Source organism: Ylistrum balloti, unplaced genomic scaffold, assembly GCF_031769215.1.
Source record: "Ylistrum balloti isolate Yb309-2 unplaced genomic scaffold, AGI_CSIRO_Ybal_v1 Utg370786, whole genome shotgun sequence".
Classification (NCBI taxonomy): Eukaryota; Metazoa; Mollusca; class Bivalvia; order Pectinida; family Pectinidae; genus Ylistrum; species Ylistrum balloti.
Window position 1 is genome coordinate 121,024 of NW_026782459.1, and position 26,176 is coordinate 147,199.

The window sequence follows — 26,176 nt, forward strand, 5'->3', positions numbered from 1 at the left end:
ATGATAAAGCTGTTGTAAATATCAAGACAATTAACAATATTTCAAGTTTAAAGGAGATCGTTTTAATTAAAAACGTTTGGATTGACAGAAATAGTTTTGTACACAATCAAAAATAGTTTGATTACACCCAACTGGTATGTCTGGACTATGATGTAGTAAAGTATGAACAAGATAGTTAGGAGGAAGGTTTCTAAAGCATTTATTTCGTAGTTGTTGTTAGTTTGGACAATGGGAGAAAAAATGTTCGGTTGTATTAAGTTTCGTGAGTACAGGTGAGTGTTTTAGGAGCTGCAGTTCATCCTCAGTTACGCATGGCGGATCTGACCGTGTCTGCTTCTGCAGTAGTAATAATGTGAAGGCATAAAATGAGTATCGGCATTTTCGAACTTTTTAAGGTTAATAATTGACGAATTGTATTTTATGTCATCGGGAATTTATCATATGTTTGCTTTATAGTTAATAAGTAATTTGCATTTCAATAAATAAATGATTAACAACATTTATAGATTCATAAAAGATTACGCAATTTGAGCAATATGTTTTCTTTATTAAAGAAGACAACATTATAAAATGGCGGGATTTTGTCAATGAAGCAGAAGACACTTATTCTTGCGGAGCACTTAGTCTTTTTATTTTCCTCATACTTTCAATTTTTCTCCGTTTATTTTTCCTTGTTGCCAGTAATTTGCCATCGTTCCATCGATTTTGATCTTGAAACCCAATTTTGCTCACATTTCTGTATCTATTTGTGGCTTTTACACCAAAATCTTAAGTCATATGATCATGATGAAATTTGCCTGGATAATTTGGACATATATCTTGCTTTTTGTAAAGTATGGAAAAATGGTGGGTTTTTTTTTTATTAATTCCAACTTACTGTGATCATATTCACTGCGATATCACACAATAGTTGTAAGCCTTTTTTAAATGTAGTTGTATCCCCTCGAAGGTTTATAACTGATTGATTGATCTCAGAACATTTTCAACCTTTACATAATTACATAAAGGATGCGGATTTAGTATTATTTTTAATTTAACGTTTTAAATATCAATTTCTACAAATTTTTAAAGATTATTTAAAAAATCAAAAACATGCATTTTTGAATTTTATTTGTAGGATTAATTATTTCAATGGTTACTATTTATTTAGAGTTTATCGAGTTTTTGCAAATTAAAGTTGCACGTCAAAACCAACACTGAAAAAGGAAGGTATGCAGTTTTCTAGTTATTACTAGGGTTAGAAGACCAAGTATGAGGTCTCTGAAACAACATTACATCAGCTAACATTCATTACCCCATCAGCAGGTTTAATTTTGTTTACATTTTTGTTATTTGCAGTTTTAGCTAAAATGACAATTAATACAAAAGATCAAAAATTAAAATCAGGTAAAATAAAAGGAAATGATGTTTTAAAAATTAAATCTTTAGTCTTCATGTAGATACCCAAGTATTACATTATGTAAGTACATACTTTTATGTCATCGTTAAAAAGATACACATATTTAAATGACCACTATTGTCATGTACTTTATGTATGTATTTCTTTCTGTATTTTGATTTTCTCATTTGCTGATTTAATTAGACAATCACGGTTTCACTTTGTTATAAATAAAGGAAGGGAGATAACTAGAACTTACAAACTGACAAATGTCGAGAAAATCATTATGATTTTCGGGGAGATACAACACAGACAGTTGGGAAATCTTTCATACATGATGCAGGTGATTAACTAAAAGATATTTTCAGTACAACAGACATTGTATAATGACTCACAAGCGAGTAGCGTCTTTGCATTATCGATGCTAATGTAAGGGCTTCAGAATGCGAGGTTACACATTGGTATCTCATTTTTTAAACCTTAATATACGGAGCTTAAAAGCTTACTCGATCAGTATTTCAACATTGCTCTTCGGTTCAATGTTCACTTTATCTGTTATCTAAATGGATGTTGAATGGTTCCGTTAATTTAGAAACAACCAATTATTTCATATAATTCTAGGATAATATATCACATCACCTAACTTGAAGAAAATCAGACGATAGATAAATTATGTGATATCTCCTAAATATGGGAAAACAATCTCAAATCCCACAATTTGCATAGCTCCAGCTTGCTCAGCTTGGGGCTTGGTGGTATGATTTGAGATTCACCAACGTCGTATGTTTTGGAAGAATCATATCTCGAACAGCTGAATGAATAAATAAATAAATAAATAAATAAATAAATAAATAAATAAATAAATAATGACGCAAAGATCAAAGACATTTCAACCATTCCCATCTTTTAAAACTTCAGGAACGGCATCCTCGATAATATTGTGGTTACAATTACTAAGCCTATTTCTGTTTTGCCTGGCTTATTAAAGAAACAACTAATTTTAAATTTTATTCGAATTTTGATGATGTCGGCCTTTTGTTTTAACAGGCGGACTTTTAAAAATCTACTATCAGTAGACATGATGATGACGACGATGATGATGACGAGGAGAAGGAGGAGGATGTCATGATTAGTATACTTACTGTGTGTGTAAGTTGAATCTTGGTATATATTTATGTATATTATTTAAATCTCCAAAAATTGAAAAATGAAAATAATAATAACAGAAAAAAGAAACCAGCGGATATTAATGAACGAGAAAAGCATTTAGTTGTTCGATGTTAGATGTGAGATTTAGACCTTTTATTGGCCGTCATCAAATACTGATTCATTTCAGCAAAGATTGTAAAACAAGTAAATAACTGACTGTTTTTGTCCGTTTTTTATTTAATTTAACAAGAATACTTCACAGTGACAATGTATTCAATAAAAATATATAAATTTGTATAGATTTGAGAGAATCAGATCGAATGACTTGACATAAATCCGAAACTTTTAAATCTTTTATATGTATTTTACTTTATTTTTTTTCTTTTCGGAAAGAAAGGCCTAGGCCTACTTCATCACTTAGTGCAATTTTTATACACCTGTTGTCATTTAAATTTTGTACCGAGTGGAGGAATAACCAACGACTCCAAATTCTTTGAAACTTGGTAGACTTGAAATCCACATCATGCGAACAGGATTTTCCCAAAGCATTATTTCAATAAGTAATTCATTTCAGCATTTTAATCTTATGCAGAGATTTTTTTTTCAGTTTTCATCAAGTGTATCTATAACTTGGTATATGTTTTAATTGGTCATTAAATATATAGCATTTGGAGTCATTATTTTCTTTATTATATTATTAATACATCTAAAATCTAAAATATTTATTTAGAATTGCGTTGGCGTATATTATTCCTCTCCTCGGTACTCTCATTAAAGGGAGGTAACTCTGGTAGATTTGTAGAACAAAGATGCAATTCACTTATTGTTACAATTGTCAGCTCTTTAGTAATTAAAACTACTTGAATAAACATGGGATGTGGCAGATGGACAGTGTGGAATGCAAGTCAGGTTACTTTTTGGCTGGTCAGATAGTGAAGTTTTTTTTAAGAGAGTGGTCTTACTAGTAAGACAGACAATAGCAAGGCATATTGAAGTTGTCGGAATGAACTGAAATGGTCTTAATGGGGTCTCAACTTTGAGCCTGTGAGGTTTTATTGTTTAGTCGCATAGCTACCTTTATCTTAATTTTGCAGCTGCAAAAGCGTCACAAAAGGAAGCAAATTGTTTGCCAAAATTTTCCAAATTTCTTTCCAGCATATGTTGGACGGAGTCGTTGACAACATTTTACGTTTTACGTTTAGATATGTTGCTCACAAAAGAATAGGTGCAACTTTAGATCATATAGCAACTCTGATAATTTAACATTAGGAACGAGGGGAAGCTGTACTTGAAAGTTTCGTACTTGGTTCATGTTGTTTATTTTCTCATTAAGTACAACTGCTATTCCAATCAAAATGGGGATCAGTGGTTGCTTTTAGCATCAATACCTCAACCAAGTATTTATTGGATAAATTGAACTACAATTAAGTCTATAGTGTGTTATATTTGCTTTAGGTTTTTAGTCATAATGAAACAACTACTATGATGTATCAGAGACGTTTTCTGTCTTCCTCTTCGGGAAGAATGATTTCTTCTTCTTCCAAGTGACAGTCGCAAAGCGAGAAATTGAGTTACATTTCCAGCCACAGAAGCAGCGTCAACATTTGTGTTGAACTCCAAATTTTTCAATGAAATACAAGTGCTATCAACTCTAAATGAACGTAATGGTTATAAATTAGCAGGAATATCATGGTACTTGTTTCCAACGTAGATTTTTAACATAAAATGAAATTACTTGGATTTTAATTGTTAATTTAACCTTGTTAAAATTTTGCGTTTAGCTCCAGAATTTCATCTGCAATTTACTATTAATTGGTTTCTGTTCATTAACTGTATTATTTCCTCTGTGTCAAAAGTTTTCTGTTCAGTTTTAATCGTGTTACGCATTATTTCTCTCGGAGTACCTGAGCTGTAAAAAGCAGACCTGGGATGTTGTTACGTCTTGGTATGGCCATACAAACACACATTTCAGATCCCGAATTTCACCTACAGTTTAACGTTAATTTTGCTATGATATTTTCCCCTTTTAGCTTCACATTGAGCTTAGTTTCTCTCTATCTACATATTTGTTTACAGCTGATGTGAGGTAGCCAAAACACGGATGACATAAGGTGTAAAAAAGTCATTTTTGTGTGAATTTTGAGAAATTTAAAAGGTTGTAAAATTTTAATTTCCTGTTTTACAATGTATCAATATATCTGGCTTCCCCATAAAAACTATATCCGCGGAAAAATCGGAGATATCAATAGACACATTAAATCTGTGTATATAAGAATATTCTTTGCGAAACACAAGACGCCGAAATAAGTTATTCATATTGATATATGTAAGTACACTTGTTTTATTTATGATATATATACCATAGCAAATTGTAACTGCAGTTTTGGAATCCGAGACTTGACAGAGTTATCTCTCTTCTCCTATATGTTCCCTTTATTTTTTGGCGGTCCGAAACCGGAAACAGTATTATATGGAGAATTAATCTCGATATAATTAGTATAAGCTATTAAAATTTGTTTAACATAAGTAACTATGAATGTTTTATGCTACATGTATAGGTGTTTTGTGTGTGGTTGACTGTTTAGATACTTTGGTGTTGTAACACAGATGTAGCAACTGGGGATGTATTGCAGTTATCATAAAGATAAAGCAATGTCCGTGAAAACAGTAATTAAGTTTTTGATCACAAGTTCTATTTTTTAAGATACTTAAGGTTTCCTTCTGGTAATGCCTCACCTTACTCTTATGAAAATGTAATTTCGTTAACTGAATTACATTGAAGGACACACATTTTCGTCGTTAAAAGACTGTATGTGGTATCGTTGGTTAAAAGATCGCTCTATCGGACGATGATGGTATACCATGTGACAAAAACCGTTGTGTGTTATTTATCAAATCTACTTTTAATTTCCTTTGTTCCAATATTTCTCAGATATTGCAGTTTCATCTCTCGACTTTGTTTTTATAATGCCTTATGATTCTATTTCGCCATCTCCTTATCTACTTTTCCACATGTACTGATATTCTTGCAGCCCGAATTTCACAAAATACCTTAGGCGCGGTATGGATGTTCAATACCGCACCCAATACTTATTGATACTGCCTATGTTGTTAAGTAGTCTATCATACGTTCATTCGGCAGGTATAAGTACTATACAAGGTACATATATACTCGGTGAGAAGTAGTGTTTCAAATAGTATTCGGTTTCTGGAAGTTTATTTTTAAAATGACAACAAGTTCAATTCAAGTACATGATTAGACTTTAATGACTTAGTATGATCACATCGTTTTCTCCAATAATAGGAAATTAGCATCAAACTGAGAGTCGAGATCAGCAAGGTTGCGTGTTTCCACAGACAACTTGTCGTATCAAGAATGGTTCATTATAGACTGGATTGCCTGCAGTAGTTTTTTCTAATCTCCGCTAGACTTCGCTTCGAATATGCAACGAGCACAATCTAGCGGTTTTAACTAAAGAAGGTAATCCAGTCTAGGTTCATTATAACCGGCAACCGAAGTCTTGCTCAACCAGAGGCCTACACACTTCGTAATTTTCTGCAGGCGAAATAAGCGTCTAGTTGAAGGAGACAAATGGTTACCATTATCACAGTTGAATTAGCACGGAATGCGTTGTACATAGATATTATGACACATGAACGCCATTCGTGGAAATGTTATCAATTATACATATTGTTCGTCATTTTTATGTGTTTTGTGTACAGCTTCGCAAACGTGAAAATGTGAGAAAATCTTACAGTCCATGCTGCTTTATGAAAAAGAGTATTCCTTCCGGGCAATATGATTATCAGGTAACTGATATAACTATCCATCTTTTGCGAGTGAAACTGACATAAGGTGATCTCAACGCGAGAGCAAAGATAATTGATTTGGCAAACAGGAGGTTTGCCATTTGTTTGCGAACTTAACAATCATTCACTTGAGTTTGAGTTCATCTTTTCTCTTACTCCGGACAGGTAAACTCACGCTTTTAGCGGTGTGGAATTTCCTTGTCTCATCCTAGGGTTGAGACAGAGGGATTTCCCTACTAGGACAATGATATGACGTCACAATAACAATTCACTGACGGTATGTCAACAATAAAATCACGTCAACGATACGAAACATTGGGACAAGAAAACACATACGAGTATCAAAAAATAAGAACAGCAAGAGAAAAAAATAATCATTCACCCCCTTGTTATCGCGACAGGGTAATCACAACTTTTGGATAAAGATTTTTAATGTACAAACACGAGGCTTGCTAACTTAATCATCTTTCCCTTCGGGTCGGATCACACCGCAATATAAGGGAGTGAAAGATTTTATTAATCTCACCAACGAGGGTTTTTATGATAAGTGAATACACCTTCCCAGGGTAAGAGAAAACCTCATCACTGCAGACACAAAGCATCGTCATTGTTAGTGCCAAACGCCATCGTTCTTAGAAAAAATTCAAATTTCAAAAGTTTTTCGTGTGAGAAATCGAACGTTTAAAAGTCAGCGTTATCATAGAAACAAACGACTTTAATCAGTCATACATATACAATTTAAAACCAGCGATAAATCTCTTGAGTAAATATTTCGTTTCCAAAATATCTTTTTCTCAAGGCTGCGTGTTGAGATTTCGACACTCAATTAGAATGTTAGGGGAAGATATGCTTTATTCCAACAAACACCCTTGCAATCTGTCACAATGATAAGCCAGTACGTTGTTCAATCGGGAACCATCGGCATTTCTCGTAAACCCTTTTTCGTTTACGGATAGTGTCGACGATTTCATATTTAAAATTAGTGTGTTGTGCCTGGTCGGACGTCTTACAAGTGTAAACAAATTTATCAACACTCTACCAATCTAACAAATATACATGACAATTGATGTTATACATCAACACACACAAAATAAATATCCCCTAGAACATTTTTTATCAATGAACAGAAAATCAGAAGAAGAGACAAGTCCAATTTTTTGTGTAACCCTAGTATTTTCATTATGTGCTTTAACAAACATCATTCGACTTCACGAAAACAAAACATATTGACGATTAAAGAAATACAAAAAAAAAAAAAATGGACGACGATATCTGCAAGTGAAACGAATAAATATAAGACACATATGATTATCACATCACATCGTTCTGAAGTGAAGCCACACGCTCCAAAATGCAGGTGTTCCCATCGCCTAGAAACCATAAATCAATGTCTTTCATAGCGCTAATAGTATCCAATGTCCTCTCTTCGCTGGGATAATAGCTTCGTATTAAGAAAATGTTATTTTTGTCATATTTATTTTTAGACGAATTTAATTTCACGTACCATGGGACATCTGCAAAATGTTTCACGGGAAGTAGACTATACCTTATACGACCAAAACGGTAATATATAAGTGTGGGAAAGTACTGAAAAGGGTCGTCGGAAGATAAAGTTCTACTGATTTTATTGTCCAAGCGGAAAAGTAGATTATTTAGACGAGCAACATACTCGGCTATGAGGGTAATCGATTCAGCACTGGACTTTATAAAGAAAAGACCAGTATCTAGTATGAAAGGGTGACTTGAAAAGGTCGTCGTAATTAAATCAAGACTTTTATCAGAATATAACATTTTTTCAAATAAAGTCACAGGATTCTGCAACCAAACGGACTCAACACGAAACACAAAAACATTAATGTTTCTTTTCAAGAGGTTAAATATAAGATCCGCTTGCCACATCAATAATTGAATATTGTTTACTTTTCTTGCTGTATTAAATCTATCAAATTCTTTTTCTATTGAAAATACATTGACTAAAGATTCGAAACTTTCGATATCCTCTTTGTCCTGGTCATACAAAGTTATGAAAAGTACATTTTCGTACGAAACTAAATCCCGAACATTACAAATCCAATTATAAACTAATGGAAGCGTACCATTCAAAACAAATGCGAGAAAGATGGGAGCGTGTTGAGATTTAACATGAGTTGCCGCCCTTTGAAGAACTTTCTCCATTAAACTCCTTGATTTTCTGGTGTCTTGTGTCGGGAACACTTCCGGTGTCACAGACCGAAGAGAAATTACTTCTATCACAACAAGAAAAGTGAACAGAGTGACGGCACCGATTAAAATCGGTTTGTATCGATAACATCCGAATTTGGACCATCTTCGTCTTATCTGAAACAAATAAAAATAACGAAATGTGATTACATTGAATATATTGACATCTTTGATCTCACCAATGTGATTAGTATTCATCATGTTTATATAATGGCCGTCACATATAATGATGTATATTGTTGTCGGTTGGTAGCCTGATGGATGTGTCTGTAGCTGTACAACACCGCGTAGCGGAAGTGATTTACATCACACCGCCGGTCGGTGAGACATGCAACAAAGGTCATGACAATACACGATATCAGTCCGTGATAATATGTACCAAGAACAACTGAACCAGAAGTCAGAAATTTTAAAAATAAATCTGGATTAATACCCTATCAAATATATATATATATATACGGCACAAACTCAATTCACAACGTTAACACACACTACGTAAAAGCGATACCACAATCTCGGCAGAGAGGTACCAATGTTGTCCATGGGTAATTTCAAGAATATACAATTCTACACGGTTCTCTAGAAAAGCATATCAGACAATGGAAATTGTTCAAATTTAAATTTGTACTTAACCACGTAGGCAGAAGTTGTATGAAGACCAGTGGTCAGTACGATTTAGGGCCAGACAGAAACATTACGCAAACGTCATAGCACAACTGAGGAATGTTATCCTGAACAGAAGGTCTTACTACTCAGAACATCCTCTGATTTATAAAATATGTTTATAAATAACATAGGCCAGAACGATTACTATGATACTACTGAGGAAAGGAAACCTGGGCAATAATGAAATTATAACGTATAACAATAACTTTATACATATAATAATGAAATAATGTTTTAATTCACAATTGTAAAAATAAAAATGTGTGTCCTATAAGGATAATTAGTACTCTACAGAATTTAAAAAAATCATGTTGATATGCATTCTGAAGGAGTTATATACTATATTAGTGCAATGAATGATTAAGGTTATTTGATCCATATCAGGCAATACAATGAAAACATTCGTACAATGCAGCATTGAGATTTGAAAAATGTCAACATTTTACTGAAATACAAAGCTGGTAAGCATGTAAGCATTCATGGCTTGACGATACGTTGTAAGTTTTTATCAATATATATGATGCTTGCAAACAAACTATAAATTATTTCATAAGTGACCTTTCAAACTTAAACGAGTGATCCAGCGACTAGTTGGGTAAGTTTTGTTAATTGGTCGACAAATATCCTACAAATATTATACTAGGTGCTCTTCACTCCTTAAATAGCAAATCATTATTGTCCTTTAAAAAAAATCTTTCACCATATTGACAATACGTCACAGATGTCACGCAGCCATAACTGTTACAACCCTTTGTTCCACGAAACGTATTAAATAGGAAAGAGGAAGTGACATGCGAGTCAATGCTATGGTAAATTGCCATTTCCCTTAAAAGCTTAACCACCGATAAAGAAAACAAAAGAACGCGTACTCTTTTTTCGATTTTTACAGTAGCTTTCGGCTTTCCTATTATTGATCTTTATCCAGTCTCCGTATGTTTTTCGCCATAAGTCTGACAATCGCAGGGGATTTCATTCCATGTCTTGAAAATAAGCCGTTTGTGGCTTAAGAGTCTAAATAGATTCGAAAACAAATCGGCATTGGAAACTGGTTGACATAAACAACTAGACTATTTTTTCGGTTTAAAAACAGAAGTAAGCTGCTGTCTATCGTCGAGATTTAAGAGTATTTAAGTAAACATTATTCACAAAGCTGAAGATACTCAACACAATTACACGAAACTTCGTATACTGTAAAATCATGAATTCCTTGGGGCTCAAATTTCGTGGTTTCCAAAAAGTATATACATTCTGTTGCTACCTTATTTCATGGATAAATATTGATTACAAACCAACTAGTATTATAGTTGATGCCAACGTTTAACTGTTTATTATTTAGACATATAAATTCGTAAATTTTGAGTACCGACATAATAACGCATGAACATTATCATGTCATATAACTATTGGATGGGTGACGATACAGCGGTCAAAATAGCTGTTATGTTATGCTTTTGGTAGAAAACTTATTATATTCTTTTAGGGAAAATTTCATTTGAATTTACATCAAACAGCACAAAATGCAGGGAAAGTCTTGATATGCCATTACAGTTGTTATAAAGGACACAACTCTCCAGACAAGTAAATCATGCATCGCTAAAGATGAAGACGAATACTGAAAATGTTTTTTGGTTTGGCGATTTATTGCCTTTTAAACAGACAGGGTCATTTTAAGACGAAGCTTCCGTGTAGTAACCTCACTGAACAACATTTAGGAGACCCACTGCATACAAGCTAAAGTAAATGGAGTGAAGTGTCTTGCCCAAAGTCACAACCACGACAACTTAGGTCGAGCCGTGATATTACTTCCTGGGAAGTACAAACCATCCCGAGTAGGGACCATCGAACCACACGCCTTCGATTGTCACCCGAGGTTGTAAAGATCGCGGCCTCTACTAGAAATGCAATGCGAATGTATCTCACTGTTTATGACACCATATATGCCAACCGTAAGCGTTTCAATTTTTGGCACCGTACAAATCAGAGGAAATAGTATGCAAAATTCGCAATGACCATAAGAAGTATATAAAACGTGTACAATGCATTCAGTGCAAAGGGTGTTAAAAGAAGTTTCCTAAATATTTGCGGTTTTACTCAAAAGTCTGAATGTAAAATGTATTTTTCACAGAGTATTTTGTTTCTTTAGAAAATGCTGATGAGGTGATTAAGTAAAGTTCTGATCGATATGAACTGAGCAATGTTTGAACGCCGATGTATAAAAAGTTCACTGTATAATGTAAAGGGATTTTTTGTTGGTTCAAGTTTTTGCGGTCTAACTAACAAGCTTGAATGAACATTGAAGCATTTTTTCATACATCATTTCGTTTCTATAGAAACTGTTAGTGTGCTTATTTACCAAAAGTTCTGATCGATATAAATTTGATCAATATTTGAGCAACAAAATGTAAAAAGTTTGCTATTTTCTATAAAGGGATTTCTTCCGTGGTTCAAATTTTCTAAAGCTTGAATGGAAAATGATATATTTGAAAATACATGGATTTCTGTAGTGATTTGATTTCGAGGTATTTACTTTTCAAGACATTATAACATACTTGAAGTCAACGAAAAAATGAGTATAGAAACTATCTTATGGGGCGACAGAGATATTTACTCATATGAAACTAATTGTAATGTTGTTAGATCTGTTCAAAAGCTTATAAAATAAAGCGTTGTAACACTACTTAATTCTGACCTGTTTGTAGTCGGCACTGAATTGATATAAAATCTATACTATCTCTTTTTTTCTTCTTTTCTTTCTATCCTATCGTCTCGTCTTTTCCTCCTTTGACAAAATAATTTGAAATTACAATTGTACGTCTACGAATTACATATCTTCATGTTCATAGTATAAATATGTGTCACGTGCAGTATGTTAATCATTTGTAATTTTATTTATGGAGAAGAGCTCATAAGTTGCTAGAACTTGTCTCTGATCCATTTATCTGCTACTGATAATACAATATGTTTAAATCAAATCAACGAAGAATAAAATAGAAACCCTCATAAAAGTCACAGTATCTTTACACTGTAGACTAATTTACGAAGTATCGTATATCTACGTGGCGGTTGTCGTCAATGAAACAGAAGACGCCTACTTTTCCGGAACACCTGGTCTTATTCTCCTTGTACTTTTTCAGGAGTCTCTGTGTAAATATTTCTTTTGTTTATATTTTGCTCGAGTCTTATTGAATTTTGAGTTTAGATTATTTTTCTTGTTGACGTGTTGGTATTTTCTTTTCTTGTTTTTGTTGTTGTTGTTTTTTTTTTTTTTTTTTTTGTTATTATCATTATTATTATTATTGAACAAACTTCACTGAAACGCATATGATCATGCAACATGTCATTATAGTAGTAATAAATAAGTAATGTTATCGAAAGCATACAAACAGAAAATATACTGATAACAATACCTTTTATAAGACATATATGTTGTCAAGAAAGAAAAAATGAAGAAAGCAACTATATAATCCATACTTATATTTGTCATAGCACGAAATGTGATTTCTAAGCAATTCTGATAATTTAGGTTTGTGACGAAGCGGAATGTACCAGCAAGTCAACATTATTCCTGTTAATATGCATACAGCTCAATGGACTTTGATAACATCGGTTGATACTATCTGTATTCTCATCCTTATTAATAGGCTATAACGAGATTCTAGCCTAGCATGCATTCCTCCACCTAGTGCTAAGTACTTACGGGCGTCAACAAATGTGGAAATATATAACCCACAAGCAAACCATTGTACAAAACGAACTCAGAGAAAACCAAACGAACTGAAAAAATAAAGCAAAAAGTGCCACAAATGAGAGGAAAGTAACTTTAGATTACACAATACAATACATTGTATATAAAGTCAGTATACAATATGTATAATGTCAGTGTAAAGTGTAAATGATGTCAGTGTACAGTGCATATAATGTCAGTGTACAGAATATATAATGTCAGTGCACAGTGTATTTAATGTCAGTGTACAGTGTATATAATGTCAGTATACAGAGTATATAATGTCAATGTACAGTGTGTATAATGTCAGTGTACAGTGCATATAATGTCAGTGTACAGTGTATATAATGTCAGTGTACAGAGTATATAATGTCAGTGTACAGTGCATATAATGTCAGTGTAAAGTGTTTATAATGTCAGTGTACAGTGCATATAATGTCAGTGTACAGAGTATATAATGTCAGTGTACAGTGTATATAATGTCAGTGTAAAGTGTATATAATGTCAGTGTACAGTGCATATAATGTTGGTGTACAGAGTATATAATGTCAGTGTAAAGTGTATATAATGTCAGTGTACAGTGCATATAATGTCAGTGTACAGAGTTTATAATGTACACCATCTATTTTGTCAGTGTACAAAATATTTGCTTCAGAGCACAATGTATATCTCAATGAAAATTCGTTTGAAAAAAAAAACTGTCTTGTCCATTTCGAAGTTGATGTCATGGGAAAAGAAATAGAGGGAACGTTTTCTGTGAATACCATACCTAACATGAGACAGATTCTCTTGGCGGTTACTCAACAAATAATCAATATACTTCTATAATCCAAACCACACTTTTTGCTTTATCATTGATTCTACTCATAAAAACACAAACAAACTTACGATTACATCAAATTGGAGAAAAGTGGTTTCCGAAGATATTTTATGATCGGAGAGGATACAGATATGCAGATCATGGTGTTTGAATTCGCACCAAGTCTTTGTGACTCCTATATATATATATATTCTTTTTACTTTGAAAACACCATATTAAATTATTCAATGCAATTTCCCTTGTACAATATCAATGTTCGCCTTTTTCAAACATTACCCCTGTTTTATTGATTTCCAGGTCGAATTACGATTATGTTGATAAAAGTCGATATTCTGTTCTTTTTATTTCCCTTCGTGGTGTTAGTTTCCAAACATAATTCAAAAAACGATACATAAACGGTTACATTGAAGAATTTCCTAGCAATATGAATGAAATCGATAGGTATTTGGTGGCTACCTAGCGTGTAGTAATCATGTTTGGTAGGTATATCCTGGAGACTGGTGGTAAAGTCGATGATGTACGTACGTCTAGAGGTCGATCCATCCTTTGTCACCATCATTTCCCTCGCGGTCAATGTGTGACCTCATTTATTTCAAAGTCTACGTTAATGGATTTGATAGTAATCGGTTACAAACTACACAGACGTGTAAAGGTAGCTGAGTCGTAATCAAGATATATCTTGGTAAGAATAAAGATGTTTACCGTATCGTCATTCATTTCATGTACGTACCGATTGTATATTAAAGTCCAGATCCATGACTGATGTCTTGTCTGCATCAATATTTATCAAATATCACCGTGTGTAGACCCTGAAAATGTAAATATGACAATACATATATGTACTATATATACACCGTATATATAATGACTCAACACGCTTGGTGACGTGAACATTTGCCGCTACATTATGTCAATACAACGGTTACTCGTGATTTGGCTAAAACGCATTTTGCAGAAATGCACAAAATGATATGATTGTAATATTTTCTCATTAGTTTTACAGGTTCTAAGAATATGCCATCTATAGTATTATTGGTTAAATTAATTGTTTAGTATTTGCACTGACTTCGCATAAACATGATTACACTCATTATTCCTTGCTGTTCGGAAGTAAAATGAAATCTTGAATCAAAATACGGACTTTAATAATAAGTCACTAGGACACAAATGTGAAATGCACCTTTTAATACAAGTTTAGAATTAGGAACAGCATCAAACTCGTACTTCGATTTCGTTCTTGTAGGACTTGTCAGTGGTGCTAAGGGCCCAAATTTTGAAGCCTAGGAGGCGAAGAAGGAAAATCCAAAGAAATCGTCAAGAAAACTTAAAATCTAGATGGAGAGTGCACTAACCCCATAACTCTATAAATTTAGTACTTTTCATATATCTGATAATTTTACAACAACGTCAAGTACATGTGTATATTCTGAACCGTGCCATTCGAATGAATACTACTCACATCTACCTATAAATAGATAAATAACAACAGAAAACCCGAAACAAAATCAAAAATCGCAAAAATACACAAAAATATAACGTAATATGTTATACAGAAGGTTGTCAACATGCCTTAGTTCCTTCATATACACAACACAATGTAGTTATCGATATAAATCAATTAAAAAGCCACCGTCCAATTTTACCGTGTCAGTAACGTGTTCTGTTCCACTTTACCACAACTATATATAGTCGATACTTACCATGGGAACAGCAGTAATGTTTTATACATAAGATACGGTTCACTGAGTCTTTAACATCACTTCCTCATTAATTCATGATAGTCTGCCCGATAGTCGTTGAACCGTTGTTATTGTCCCCCTGAGGTAACTGCATACTCAGGTGTACATAATATATGTTAAGATAATATTACTGTACCTGTGTACGTACTTGTTACTATATACAGTAAACACAAGACCGATCTGTCCTAATTATGTCAATTTCGACGATACATGTGCGTGCAAAGATATTCTTATCAGCAGATAACAAGTTAATATAGAATAACCTAAACTACAAATTTTTAGTCACAGAAAAATGTGGTGAGTCAACCATCACCTAAAAATAAAATGTAATTTTAAAAGTGCATGGTAACTGCTAGGATTAACCTACTGAAATATATGGCAAATTCCGAGTACAAAGTAACTGCCATATATAAACTGCAATATTGTGAAACCATTAGTTATCATGGTGTTGTTGTTGTTGTTGTTGTTGTTGGGGGTGAGGTTGGGAGGAGGGGTGGGGGTTCGCTGATTTCGTTGGTACTCTTAATAATTCAAACGAACCGTTGAATAAGTAGACTAATTCAGATATAAATTTTCACGAAAACAAGTGTCTACGAAATAGTATCTAAAAAACCATGAAAATGGACCCCACAAAAATGTATGATTTTACAATATCATAAGTGTAGGTAGTCACAGATATAAAGACGGTTATAAATAAACTGCTATAAATAAATTGCAATTCTTAAACAGGAGATATTTCTACAACTATACAGCAATACACAAGTATATCGAGAAACTGCAGTGTCATCAGTGCAATGAAAAAGTATAAAATGCAGTATTTTAAAAGCCAAGTTACGGTAATGGATAATTTTAATCTAAAAAAATGCTGGAAAATTACTTGTTTTGAAAATGTGTTAAGAGATCAGTTTAGTAAGTATCTCCAATGTGTTAAAAAAAACCGATAATACAAAGCAAAAACTTTCAAAATTAACAGTAATGGAAAATTAACACTTTCTGCCACACGACAACAAATCAACTTAACACGTATACAGTGACAATCTACTAATTATTCCTTAACGTAACGACCCAACTATTAATTAATTGGAACACCCCAATTTATCAGTATTTCCTGTGTGACAACAAATGTTGCTGTTGTAATTACTGGTAGACGAAAGCCTCACTTATTTTGCCCACAAAACAACTGCATGCATATGGATCTCACTCTGTTACTATAATTACTTCACATTCCGTTTAAATGCTAATTGTACAGACACAGCAATATACACGCTCACCCAGCACTTAACTGCATGTTTTAGTAAAACTTTAACAAACAAGAAGTCGTTACTATTCTTAGAACGATTTGATATACCAACCTTCCTCATATGCCAGTAACCAAATCGGAATTATGTTTCCATATGAACGCTATATGCTTAAAACTGATCCTTCGTTCCATATGTGTTAAGTCCAGACAGCTTTCACCTTGTTCACTTGTAGCCCCGGGACTGTCCGGAAACTTTCATACTACGCTGTGTATCATGGCTATTTATGTATATATATATATATTATACACGTGTCCAAACGACGCTGCAGATGTTGCCATCTTAACGTGTCAGGACGCATTACACACGAGACGGGAATCTATCCACAGAGCTAAAACTACTGTAATACACTATAGCCAACCATGGCTACTACTTTTTGTATTTATATTGTAATGCTGTTGATTACAGAATCTGAATTTAATCGATTATGGTTATTTCCTAATTTGCTATTCTTTTGTAAGTGAGGATCTGGAATTATGCTAACGTTTTGTGTGTCAGTAAAGAGTCATATTGTGTTCAACAGCTTCCCAATCACCTGCCCTTACAACAAATTGCCTCATGACCAGGTTTGCCTTTATTTAATTATTTGGACTAGACTTTCTCCTTCATGAAATAGGAGATCACTAAAGCAATCTGTTATTACTTTCTGGCGATCCTTTACATCAGCTATAAACGGGATGAATCAGTGAATACACATATATGAAATGACGCTATGTTTTATGTGAAAGAACTATGTACACTCCAGTGCAGTATCTAACGAGGTCTGTAACCTATATCCCTTGTCTCCCCCGTCAACCCGTTCATTGAGGAATATTGATCCAAGTTGTATCCAAATAAAACCGTATTTAACCTCTAAATAATCAATATCCAAACGAGATTTCACACGTTAAAGACACAACTATACATAAAAACGTATTAATTTGGCACTAACGGTAGCCATTTTTCTAGCAACGCTATGCAAAGTCCGACATATTTTTTAAGCACCATTAATGCAGCTATGAACAGGTTTTAATAGACAACAGAACTAACAAATAATTACAATAAAACGAAAGCATCCCCAGTGGTTAAACATCAACACCATACAGGAACAAAGACCGTCAATAGCAAAACAATAGGTAGACATTATAAATATTGATTAATACCAGGCTCTCATATAGAATTTATACAGCAGACTAGGTATAAAAACACATTGATTATTCAGGGTGTATCCGTTAAAAATGTCGGATGATCAATGTCATGTTGATTCCTATTTATCATCTGGATGTGATTAATGTCAAACTATCAAAAAGTCTAAACATATTTAAATGATTTGTAAGATATGGAAGCCAGTCATTTAAAGATTAAATTACACTGAGGCGAAATACGAAATATCGTCTTTTGATAGTGTTCAACTTAATTGGAGCAAAATATTAATGCGTCCTATAGAACATTCATATTACAAATACTTAAAAGAAAAATCACAAAATAAACTGCCGCGTGCTTTCAACCAACGATGTATTCAATTTGCTATTTCCACCACTTGTATTATTAGATGAAATATCAATAACAACAAAGGGAGACGACGGCTAAAATGATAAGAATGAGTATTACACAGTATGTACATGTCGAATTGGACAAAAATAGTATATCAGAGAAAAAATATTGTGCTTTTATAAAATTGCAATACGAATAGGATTTAATTTTGATACCGAATCTCAAAACAGTTAGCAATAACTAAACTAGAAATGTTCATAGACAATTTTGACGGACTTTTCACATTTTCTGGCCTGTAATTAAAGGCAACGCCTACAATACATTGACACTCTGTATGAAATCAAAGTACAAAAGGAATCATCAATAGTAAGAGATCAAAGCACTGAGTGTGCTGTTTTCCAAAACAATGCTGTATAACGTTAATTGACCGATGTGACCTTGGAAGTGGGCCAAGGTCATCCATATTACCAACAGTTATAGACAATTATATTAACTTTATATGTATTAGATATCAAGTCTCTAGGTCTTTCCAAACTTGAGAAGAAGTTTCGTATACGTTGGTACCCTATATTGAAGTTTTAAAATTTGAAATTTAAGGGAAACCGGAAGTTGGTCTTTGGTGGAAGTTTTGCTTAAACCAATCAAAACGCAGTCTCTACAGAAGGTTGTTAACCAAAACACGTAACTGCTTTCCTCTTTTGGTGAAAAGCCATAATTAGAGAATATCCTAATGATGATTATAACAGAAACTCTGCCATTGAAGTTAGCATAACGTTTCTGGCCAAAATCATATACAATTATCGACCTGTTTTCAGGATGAACGAGGATTTATTAACCGGAAAAGGTGATATGAATATTTATCATTTAGCAAAAATCTGCACTTATGTTAAACATACTACATGTACTGATATTCATTCATAGTGGGACCAAGTGATTATATTAATAACTGATATGTGTCAATGTCGTGTAGATATTTCGACTGCAATAGAACATACAGCTAAGTGACTATATCACATACAATCATTCCGTATGCTATCACATTATCCCATACAGCCACTCACCGCGACATCACACTATCACTTACAGCCACTCACCACAACATCACATTATCACTTACAGCCACTCATCACTACATCACACTATCACTTACAGCCACACATCACTACATCACATTATCACTTACAGCCACACATCACGATATCACAGTATCACTTACAGCCACTCACCACAACATCACATTATCACTTACAGCCACACATCACGATATCACAGTATCACTTACAGCCACTCACCACAACATCACATTATCACTTACAGCCACTCACCACAACATCACATTATCACTTACAGCCACACATCACGATATCACAGTATCACTTACAGCCACTCACCACAACATCACATTATCACTTACAGCCACACATCACGATATCACAGTATCACTTACAGCCACTCATCACTGCATCACACTATCACTTACAGCCACTCACCACAACATCACAGTATCACTTACAGCCACTCACCACAACATCACATTATCACTTACAGCCACTCACCGCGGCATCATATATCACTTACAGCCACTCACCACAATATCACATTATCACTTACAGCCACTCATCACTACATCACACTATCACTTACAGCCACTCAACACATCACATTATCACTTACAGCCACTCACCGCAACATCACATTATCACTTACACCCACTCAACAAGACATCACATTATCACTTAAAGCCACTCACCACGACATCACAGTATCATTTACAACCACTCATCAAGACATTACTACTTACAGCCACTCACCATGATATCACAGTATCACTTACAGCCACTCACCGCAACATCACATTATCACTTACAGCCACTCATCAAGACATCACATTATCACTTACAACCACTCACCGCGACAGCACATTATCACTTACAGCCATTCATCAAGACATCACATTATCACCTATAGCCACTCACCACAATATCACATTATCACTTACAGCCACTCACCGCGACATCACATTATCACTTACAGCCACTCACCGCGACATCACAGTATCACTTACAGCCACTCACCGCGGCATCATATATCACTTACAGCCACTCACCACAATATCACATTATCACTTACAGCCACTCACCGCGACATCACATTATCACTTATAGCCACTCACCGCGACATCACATTATCACTTACAGCTATTCATCAAGACATCATATTATCACCTACAGCCACTCACCACAATATCACATTATCACTTACAGCCACTCACCGCGACATCACATTATCACTTAAAGCCACTCACCACGACATCACAGTATCACTTACAACCACGTATCAAGAAATCACATTATTACTTACAGCCACTCACCATGATATCAAAGTATCCACCTACAGCCACTCACCACGATATCACAGTATCACTTACAGCCACTCACCGCGACATCACATTATCACTTATATCTACTCACCACGACATCATATATCACTTACAGTCACTCATCAAGACATCACATTATCACTTACAGCCACTCACCGCAACATCACATTCACTTACAGCCACTCACTGCAACATCACATTATCACTTACAGCCACTCACCACAATATCACATTATCACTTACAGCCACTCACCGCGACATCACATTATCACTTAAAGCCACTCACTACGACATCACAGTATCACTTACAACCACGTATCAAGAAATCACATTATTACTTACAGCCACTCACCATGATATCAAAGTATCCACCTACAGCCACTCATCAAGACATCACATTATCACTTACAGCCACTCACCGCGACATCACATTATCACTTAGATCAACTCACCACGACATCAGATATCACTTACAGTCACTCATCAAGACATCACATTATCACTTACAGCCACTCACCGCAACATCACATTCACTTACAGCCACTCACTGCAACATCACATTATCACTTACAGCCACTCATCACTACATCACACTATCACTTACAGCCACTCATCAACACATCACATTATCACTTACAGCCACTCACCGCAACATCACATTATCACTTACAGCCACTCAACAAGACATCACATTATCACTTAAAGCCACTCACCACGACATCACAGTATCACTTACAATCACTCATCAAGACATCACATTACTACTTACAGTCTTTCACCATGATATCACAGTATCACCTACAGCCACTCACCACGATATCACAGTATCACTTACAGCCACTCACCGCGACATCACAGTATCACTTACAGCCACGCACCGCGACATCACATTATCACTTACAGCTATTCATCAAGACATCATATTATCACCTACAGCCACTCACCACAATATCACATTATCACTTACAGCCACTCACCACGGCATCATATATCACCTACAGCCACTCACCGCAACATCACATTATCACTTACAACCACTCACCGCAACATCACATTATCACTTACCGCCATTCATCAAGACATCACAGTATCATTTACAGCCACTCACCGCGACATCACATTATCACTTAAAGCCACTCACCACGACATCACAGTATCACTTACAACCACTCATCAAAACATCACATTATTACTTACAGCCACTCACCACGACATCACAGTATCACTTACAACCACTCACCACCACATCACATTATCACTTATATCTACTCACTACGATATCATATATCACTTACAATCACTCACCGCGACATCACATTATCACATACAGCCACTCATCAAGACATCACATTATCACTTACAGCCACTCATCAAGACATCACATTATCACTTACATCCACTCACCGCGACATCACATTATCACTTACAGCCACTCACCGCAACATCACATTATCACTTACAGCCACTCAACGCAACATCACATTATCACTTACAGTCACTCATCACTACATTACACTATCACTTACAGCCACTCATCAAGACATCACATTTTCTCTTACAGCCACTCACCGCAACATCACATTATCACTTACAGCCACTCATCAAGACATCACATTATCACGTACAACCACTCACCGCGAAAACAAAGTATCACTTACAGCCACTCACCGCGACATCACATTATCACTTACAGCCACTCACCGCAACATCACATTATCACTTACAGTCACTCATCACTACATCACACTATCACTTATAGCCACTCATCAAGACATCACATTATCACTTACAGCCACTCACCGCAACATCACATTATCACTTACAGCCACTCATCAAGACATCACATTATCACTTACAGCCACTCACCGCGAAAACAAAGTATCACTTACAACCACTCATCAAGACATCACATTATCACTTACAGCCACTCACCGCAACATCACATTATCACTTACAGCACTCATCACTACCTCACACTATCACTTACAGCCACTCATCAAGGCATCACATTATCATTTACAATCACTCAACACTACATCACATTATCATTTACAATCACTCAACACTACATCACATTGTCCCTTACAGCCAGTCATCACTTCATTAGAATAAACCTTACAGTCAAAAATCACGATATCACAATATATCTTACACCGAGACTTTTCCTGTGTTTAACATTCAATTCCACTCACTACGATATTGCATGTTATCATATACACTCATTCACCTAGACTTTACATCCACGCAGCAATAAATGTGTGTAGCTGCAGTGTAGTTATTCAGCATTAGAGTTCAGAATACACGTCACAGATTATTTTGTAACCAGTTTTCTGGCATCGATATAAATGTTAGTAAAGATATACGTTTGCTCTGTATATCCATCTTAACATGATGTGTAAGTTTAAATAATGCAGCGAGGTGTTCACCATACAGACCTAAACAATGTCGGCTAGTTGATACGCTAGATAGCCATAAGTAAAATATTTAAACTAAGACACAGACACAAACAGTACATGGCAATGCGTACATTATGGATTTAAGACACAACATATATTGTCAGTAAATATTTTGTTACTATGACAAAGACACGTGTGGATATTTTAGATAGGTAATATAATACTAAGATAAAGACACGTGTGGGTATTGTTAGTAAACAATATAATATTATGACAAAGACACGTGTGAATATTTTAAGTAGACAATATAATACTAAGATAAAGACACGTGTGGATATTGTTAGTAAACAATATAATGTTATGACAGAGACACGTGTGAATATTTTAAGTAGACAATATAATACTAAGATTAAGACACGTGTGGGTATTGTTAGTAAACAATATAATATTATGACAAAGACATGTGTGAATATTTTAATAGACAATATAATACTAAGATAAAGACACGTGTGGTATGTTAAACAATATAATATTATGACAGAGACACGTGTGAATATTTTAAGTAGACAATATAATACTAAGATAAAGACACGTGTGGGTATTGTTAGTAAACAATATAATATTATGACAGAGACACGTGTGAATGTTTTAAGTAGACAATATAATACTAAGATAAAGACACGCGTGGATATTGTTAGTAAACAATATAATATTATGACAGAGACACGTGTGAATATTTTAAGTAGACAATATAATACTAAGATAAAGACACGTGTGGATATTGTTAGTAAATAATATAATACTAATACTAAGATAAAGACACATATTAAACGTGTGAATTTTACTAGTTAACATTAAGATACTAACATAAAGACAATCGTAAATATTGAAAGTTAGCAATACGATACTAAGACAAGACACATGTGGATATTGTTAGTAAACAAGACAATACTTAGGCAAAGACACGTGTGGATATTGTTAGTAAACAAGATAATACTTAGATTAAGACACGTGTGGATATTGTTAGTAAACAAGATAATACTTAGGCAAAGACACGTGTGGATATTGTTAGTAAACAAGATAATACTTAGATTAAGACACGTGTGGATATTGTTAGTAAACAAGATAATACTTAGATTAAGACACGTGTGGATATTGTTAGTAAACAAGATAATACTTAGATTAAGACACGTGTGGATATTGTTAGTAAACAAGATAATACTTAGGCGAAGACACGTGTGGATATTGTTAGTAAACAAGATAATACTTAGATTAAGACACGTGTGGATATTGTTAGTAAACAAGATAATACTTAGGCAAAGACACGTGTGGATATTGTTAGTAAACATTATGATGCTAAGATTAAGACACGTGTGGATATTGTTAGTAAACAAGATAATACTTAGGCAAAGACACGTGTGGATATTGTTAGTAAACATCATGATGCTAAGATTAAGACACGTGTGGATATTGTTAGTAAACAAGATAATACTTAGATTAAGACACGTGTGGATATTGTCAGTAAACAAGATAATACTTAGGCAAAGACACGTGTGGATATTGTTAGTAAACATTATGATACTAAGATTAAGACAGGTGTAGATATTTCAAGTAAACAAGATAATACTTAGGCAAAGACACGTGAAGATATTGTAAGTGAATATTATGATGCTTAGACAAAGACATATGTGGATATTGTTAGTAAACAATATAAGACTAAGACAAAGACACATACTGTACGTGTGTATATTGTTAGTAAACATTATGATACTAAAATTAAGACATGTTTAGATTTTGTTAGTAAAAGACACGTGTGGATTTTTTTAGTAAAAAAGATAATGCTTTGACAAAGACACGTGTGGATATTGTTAATAAAAATATAATGCTAATATTACGACACGTGAGGATAAAGTTAGTGAACAAAATAATACAAAGATTAAGACACGTGCAGATATTGTTAATACTAAGATTATACTACATTATCTATGTATGCGGACTTAAAAACATATGTACTACGTTAATTTTAAAGACTACGACACATACAGGTATTACAAGCAACAGGATATTAATACATGCACTACAGACACATGCAAATATTGGTTGTAAACAAGGTAAGCGAATGTGATGTGATCAAACACTATGTATGATAGACACGTAGACATATGCAGTAGTTGATAAACATGCTGATGTACGTACCTTGTGGATATCTAGACACATACTTTTAATATGTTTTTCCGTTCACATGTGTAGTTATGTAAAAGACTCCAACGCGATCTTCAGCTGTTGGGTAACTGATAATCCACTCCAGTTCTCCACACAAATCAATGGATAAGGTGTCCTGTTACTATACAAATAATACTCTACCATCGGTCTCCTTTAAACACTGACAATATAAATCAGTATGGCCATCTGTCTAGTCTAACGAGTCAATATATGAATTGCAAATATACGAGCTATTTCTTCCGAAATTTTAGCCTGTTATCGATCTTAAAATTCTGAATCACAGTCATCATTTGTTTTTTTATTCAACTCCTTTAAAATATTAAATGGGAATTTCCATAAGAGAAAATACCCTTCCGCTATCCCTACTCAATTACTAAACAAAGTGCTGTAAAGAACATCCAACATGGGCTATCTTCGTGGAGACAGGACACGTAGAAATCTCCCACGAGACGACATTATAGCTTTCCCATGGTAGGCACTCAGACTCCATACAACCGTTCAAACACGTGCCCATCTGAAAGAATACGGGTTACGTTGATCACAAACTGTGCTGTACATATATCTGAAAATTCTTATCCAATCGCTCGCTGCAGTTAGCGATGGCGCAGTTGAATGCTGTAGCTGTTTGTGATGTAACTGTAGATATCGCCTTCAACTGTCATATCACACCCTTAGATTTGCTTAATTGCCATGCCACGAGGAAAAGATATGGTAGAAATTCCTTTAGTAAAAAAAAAGCGAAAATGGTTTATTACGTTGTGCGCTACTCACCCCATCTGTCTTCGCTCATTGCGCGCACCCTAACAGGCCATTTAGCTTTGTTAAGATCGGCAAGGAACGTGTTGGTGGTTCGACAGGCTTGTTTCTACCAGTTTATGTCAATTAGAAAAAATGAATGAG

General features: G+C 34.4%; 1 protein-coding gene across 3 annotated transcripts; it reads right to left on the reverse strand.

The window, feature by feature from the left end:
- Positions 1–5,776: 5,776 nt before the first annotated feature.
- On the reverse strand, positions 5,777–25,861 carry LOC132558392 (uncharacterized). Of its 3 annotated transcripts, none has more exons than XM_060222943.1 (3): positions 25,273–25,861; positions 14,498–14,576; positions 5,777–8,674 (listed from the first exon to the last, which is right to left on the reverse strand). In XM_060222943.1, the coding sequence occupies exons 2-3, from the start codon at positions 14,522–14,524 to the stop codon at positions 7,649–7,651; spliced, it is 1,053 nt and encodes a 350-aa protein (XP_060078926.1). In that variant the 5' UTR covers positions 14,525–14,576; positions 25,273–25,861; the 3' UTR covers positions 5,777–7,648. The 3 variants fall into 3 exon arrangements, with proteins under 3 accessions (XP_060078926.1, XP_060078925.1, XP_060078927.1); XM_060222942.1 differs by having other exon boundaries at positions 25,250–25,861; XM_060222944.1 differs by lacking the exon at positions 25,273–25,861 and adding an exon at positions 16,859–17,697.
- Between the last annotated feature and the right edge of the window lie 315 nt (positions 25,862–26,176).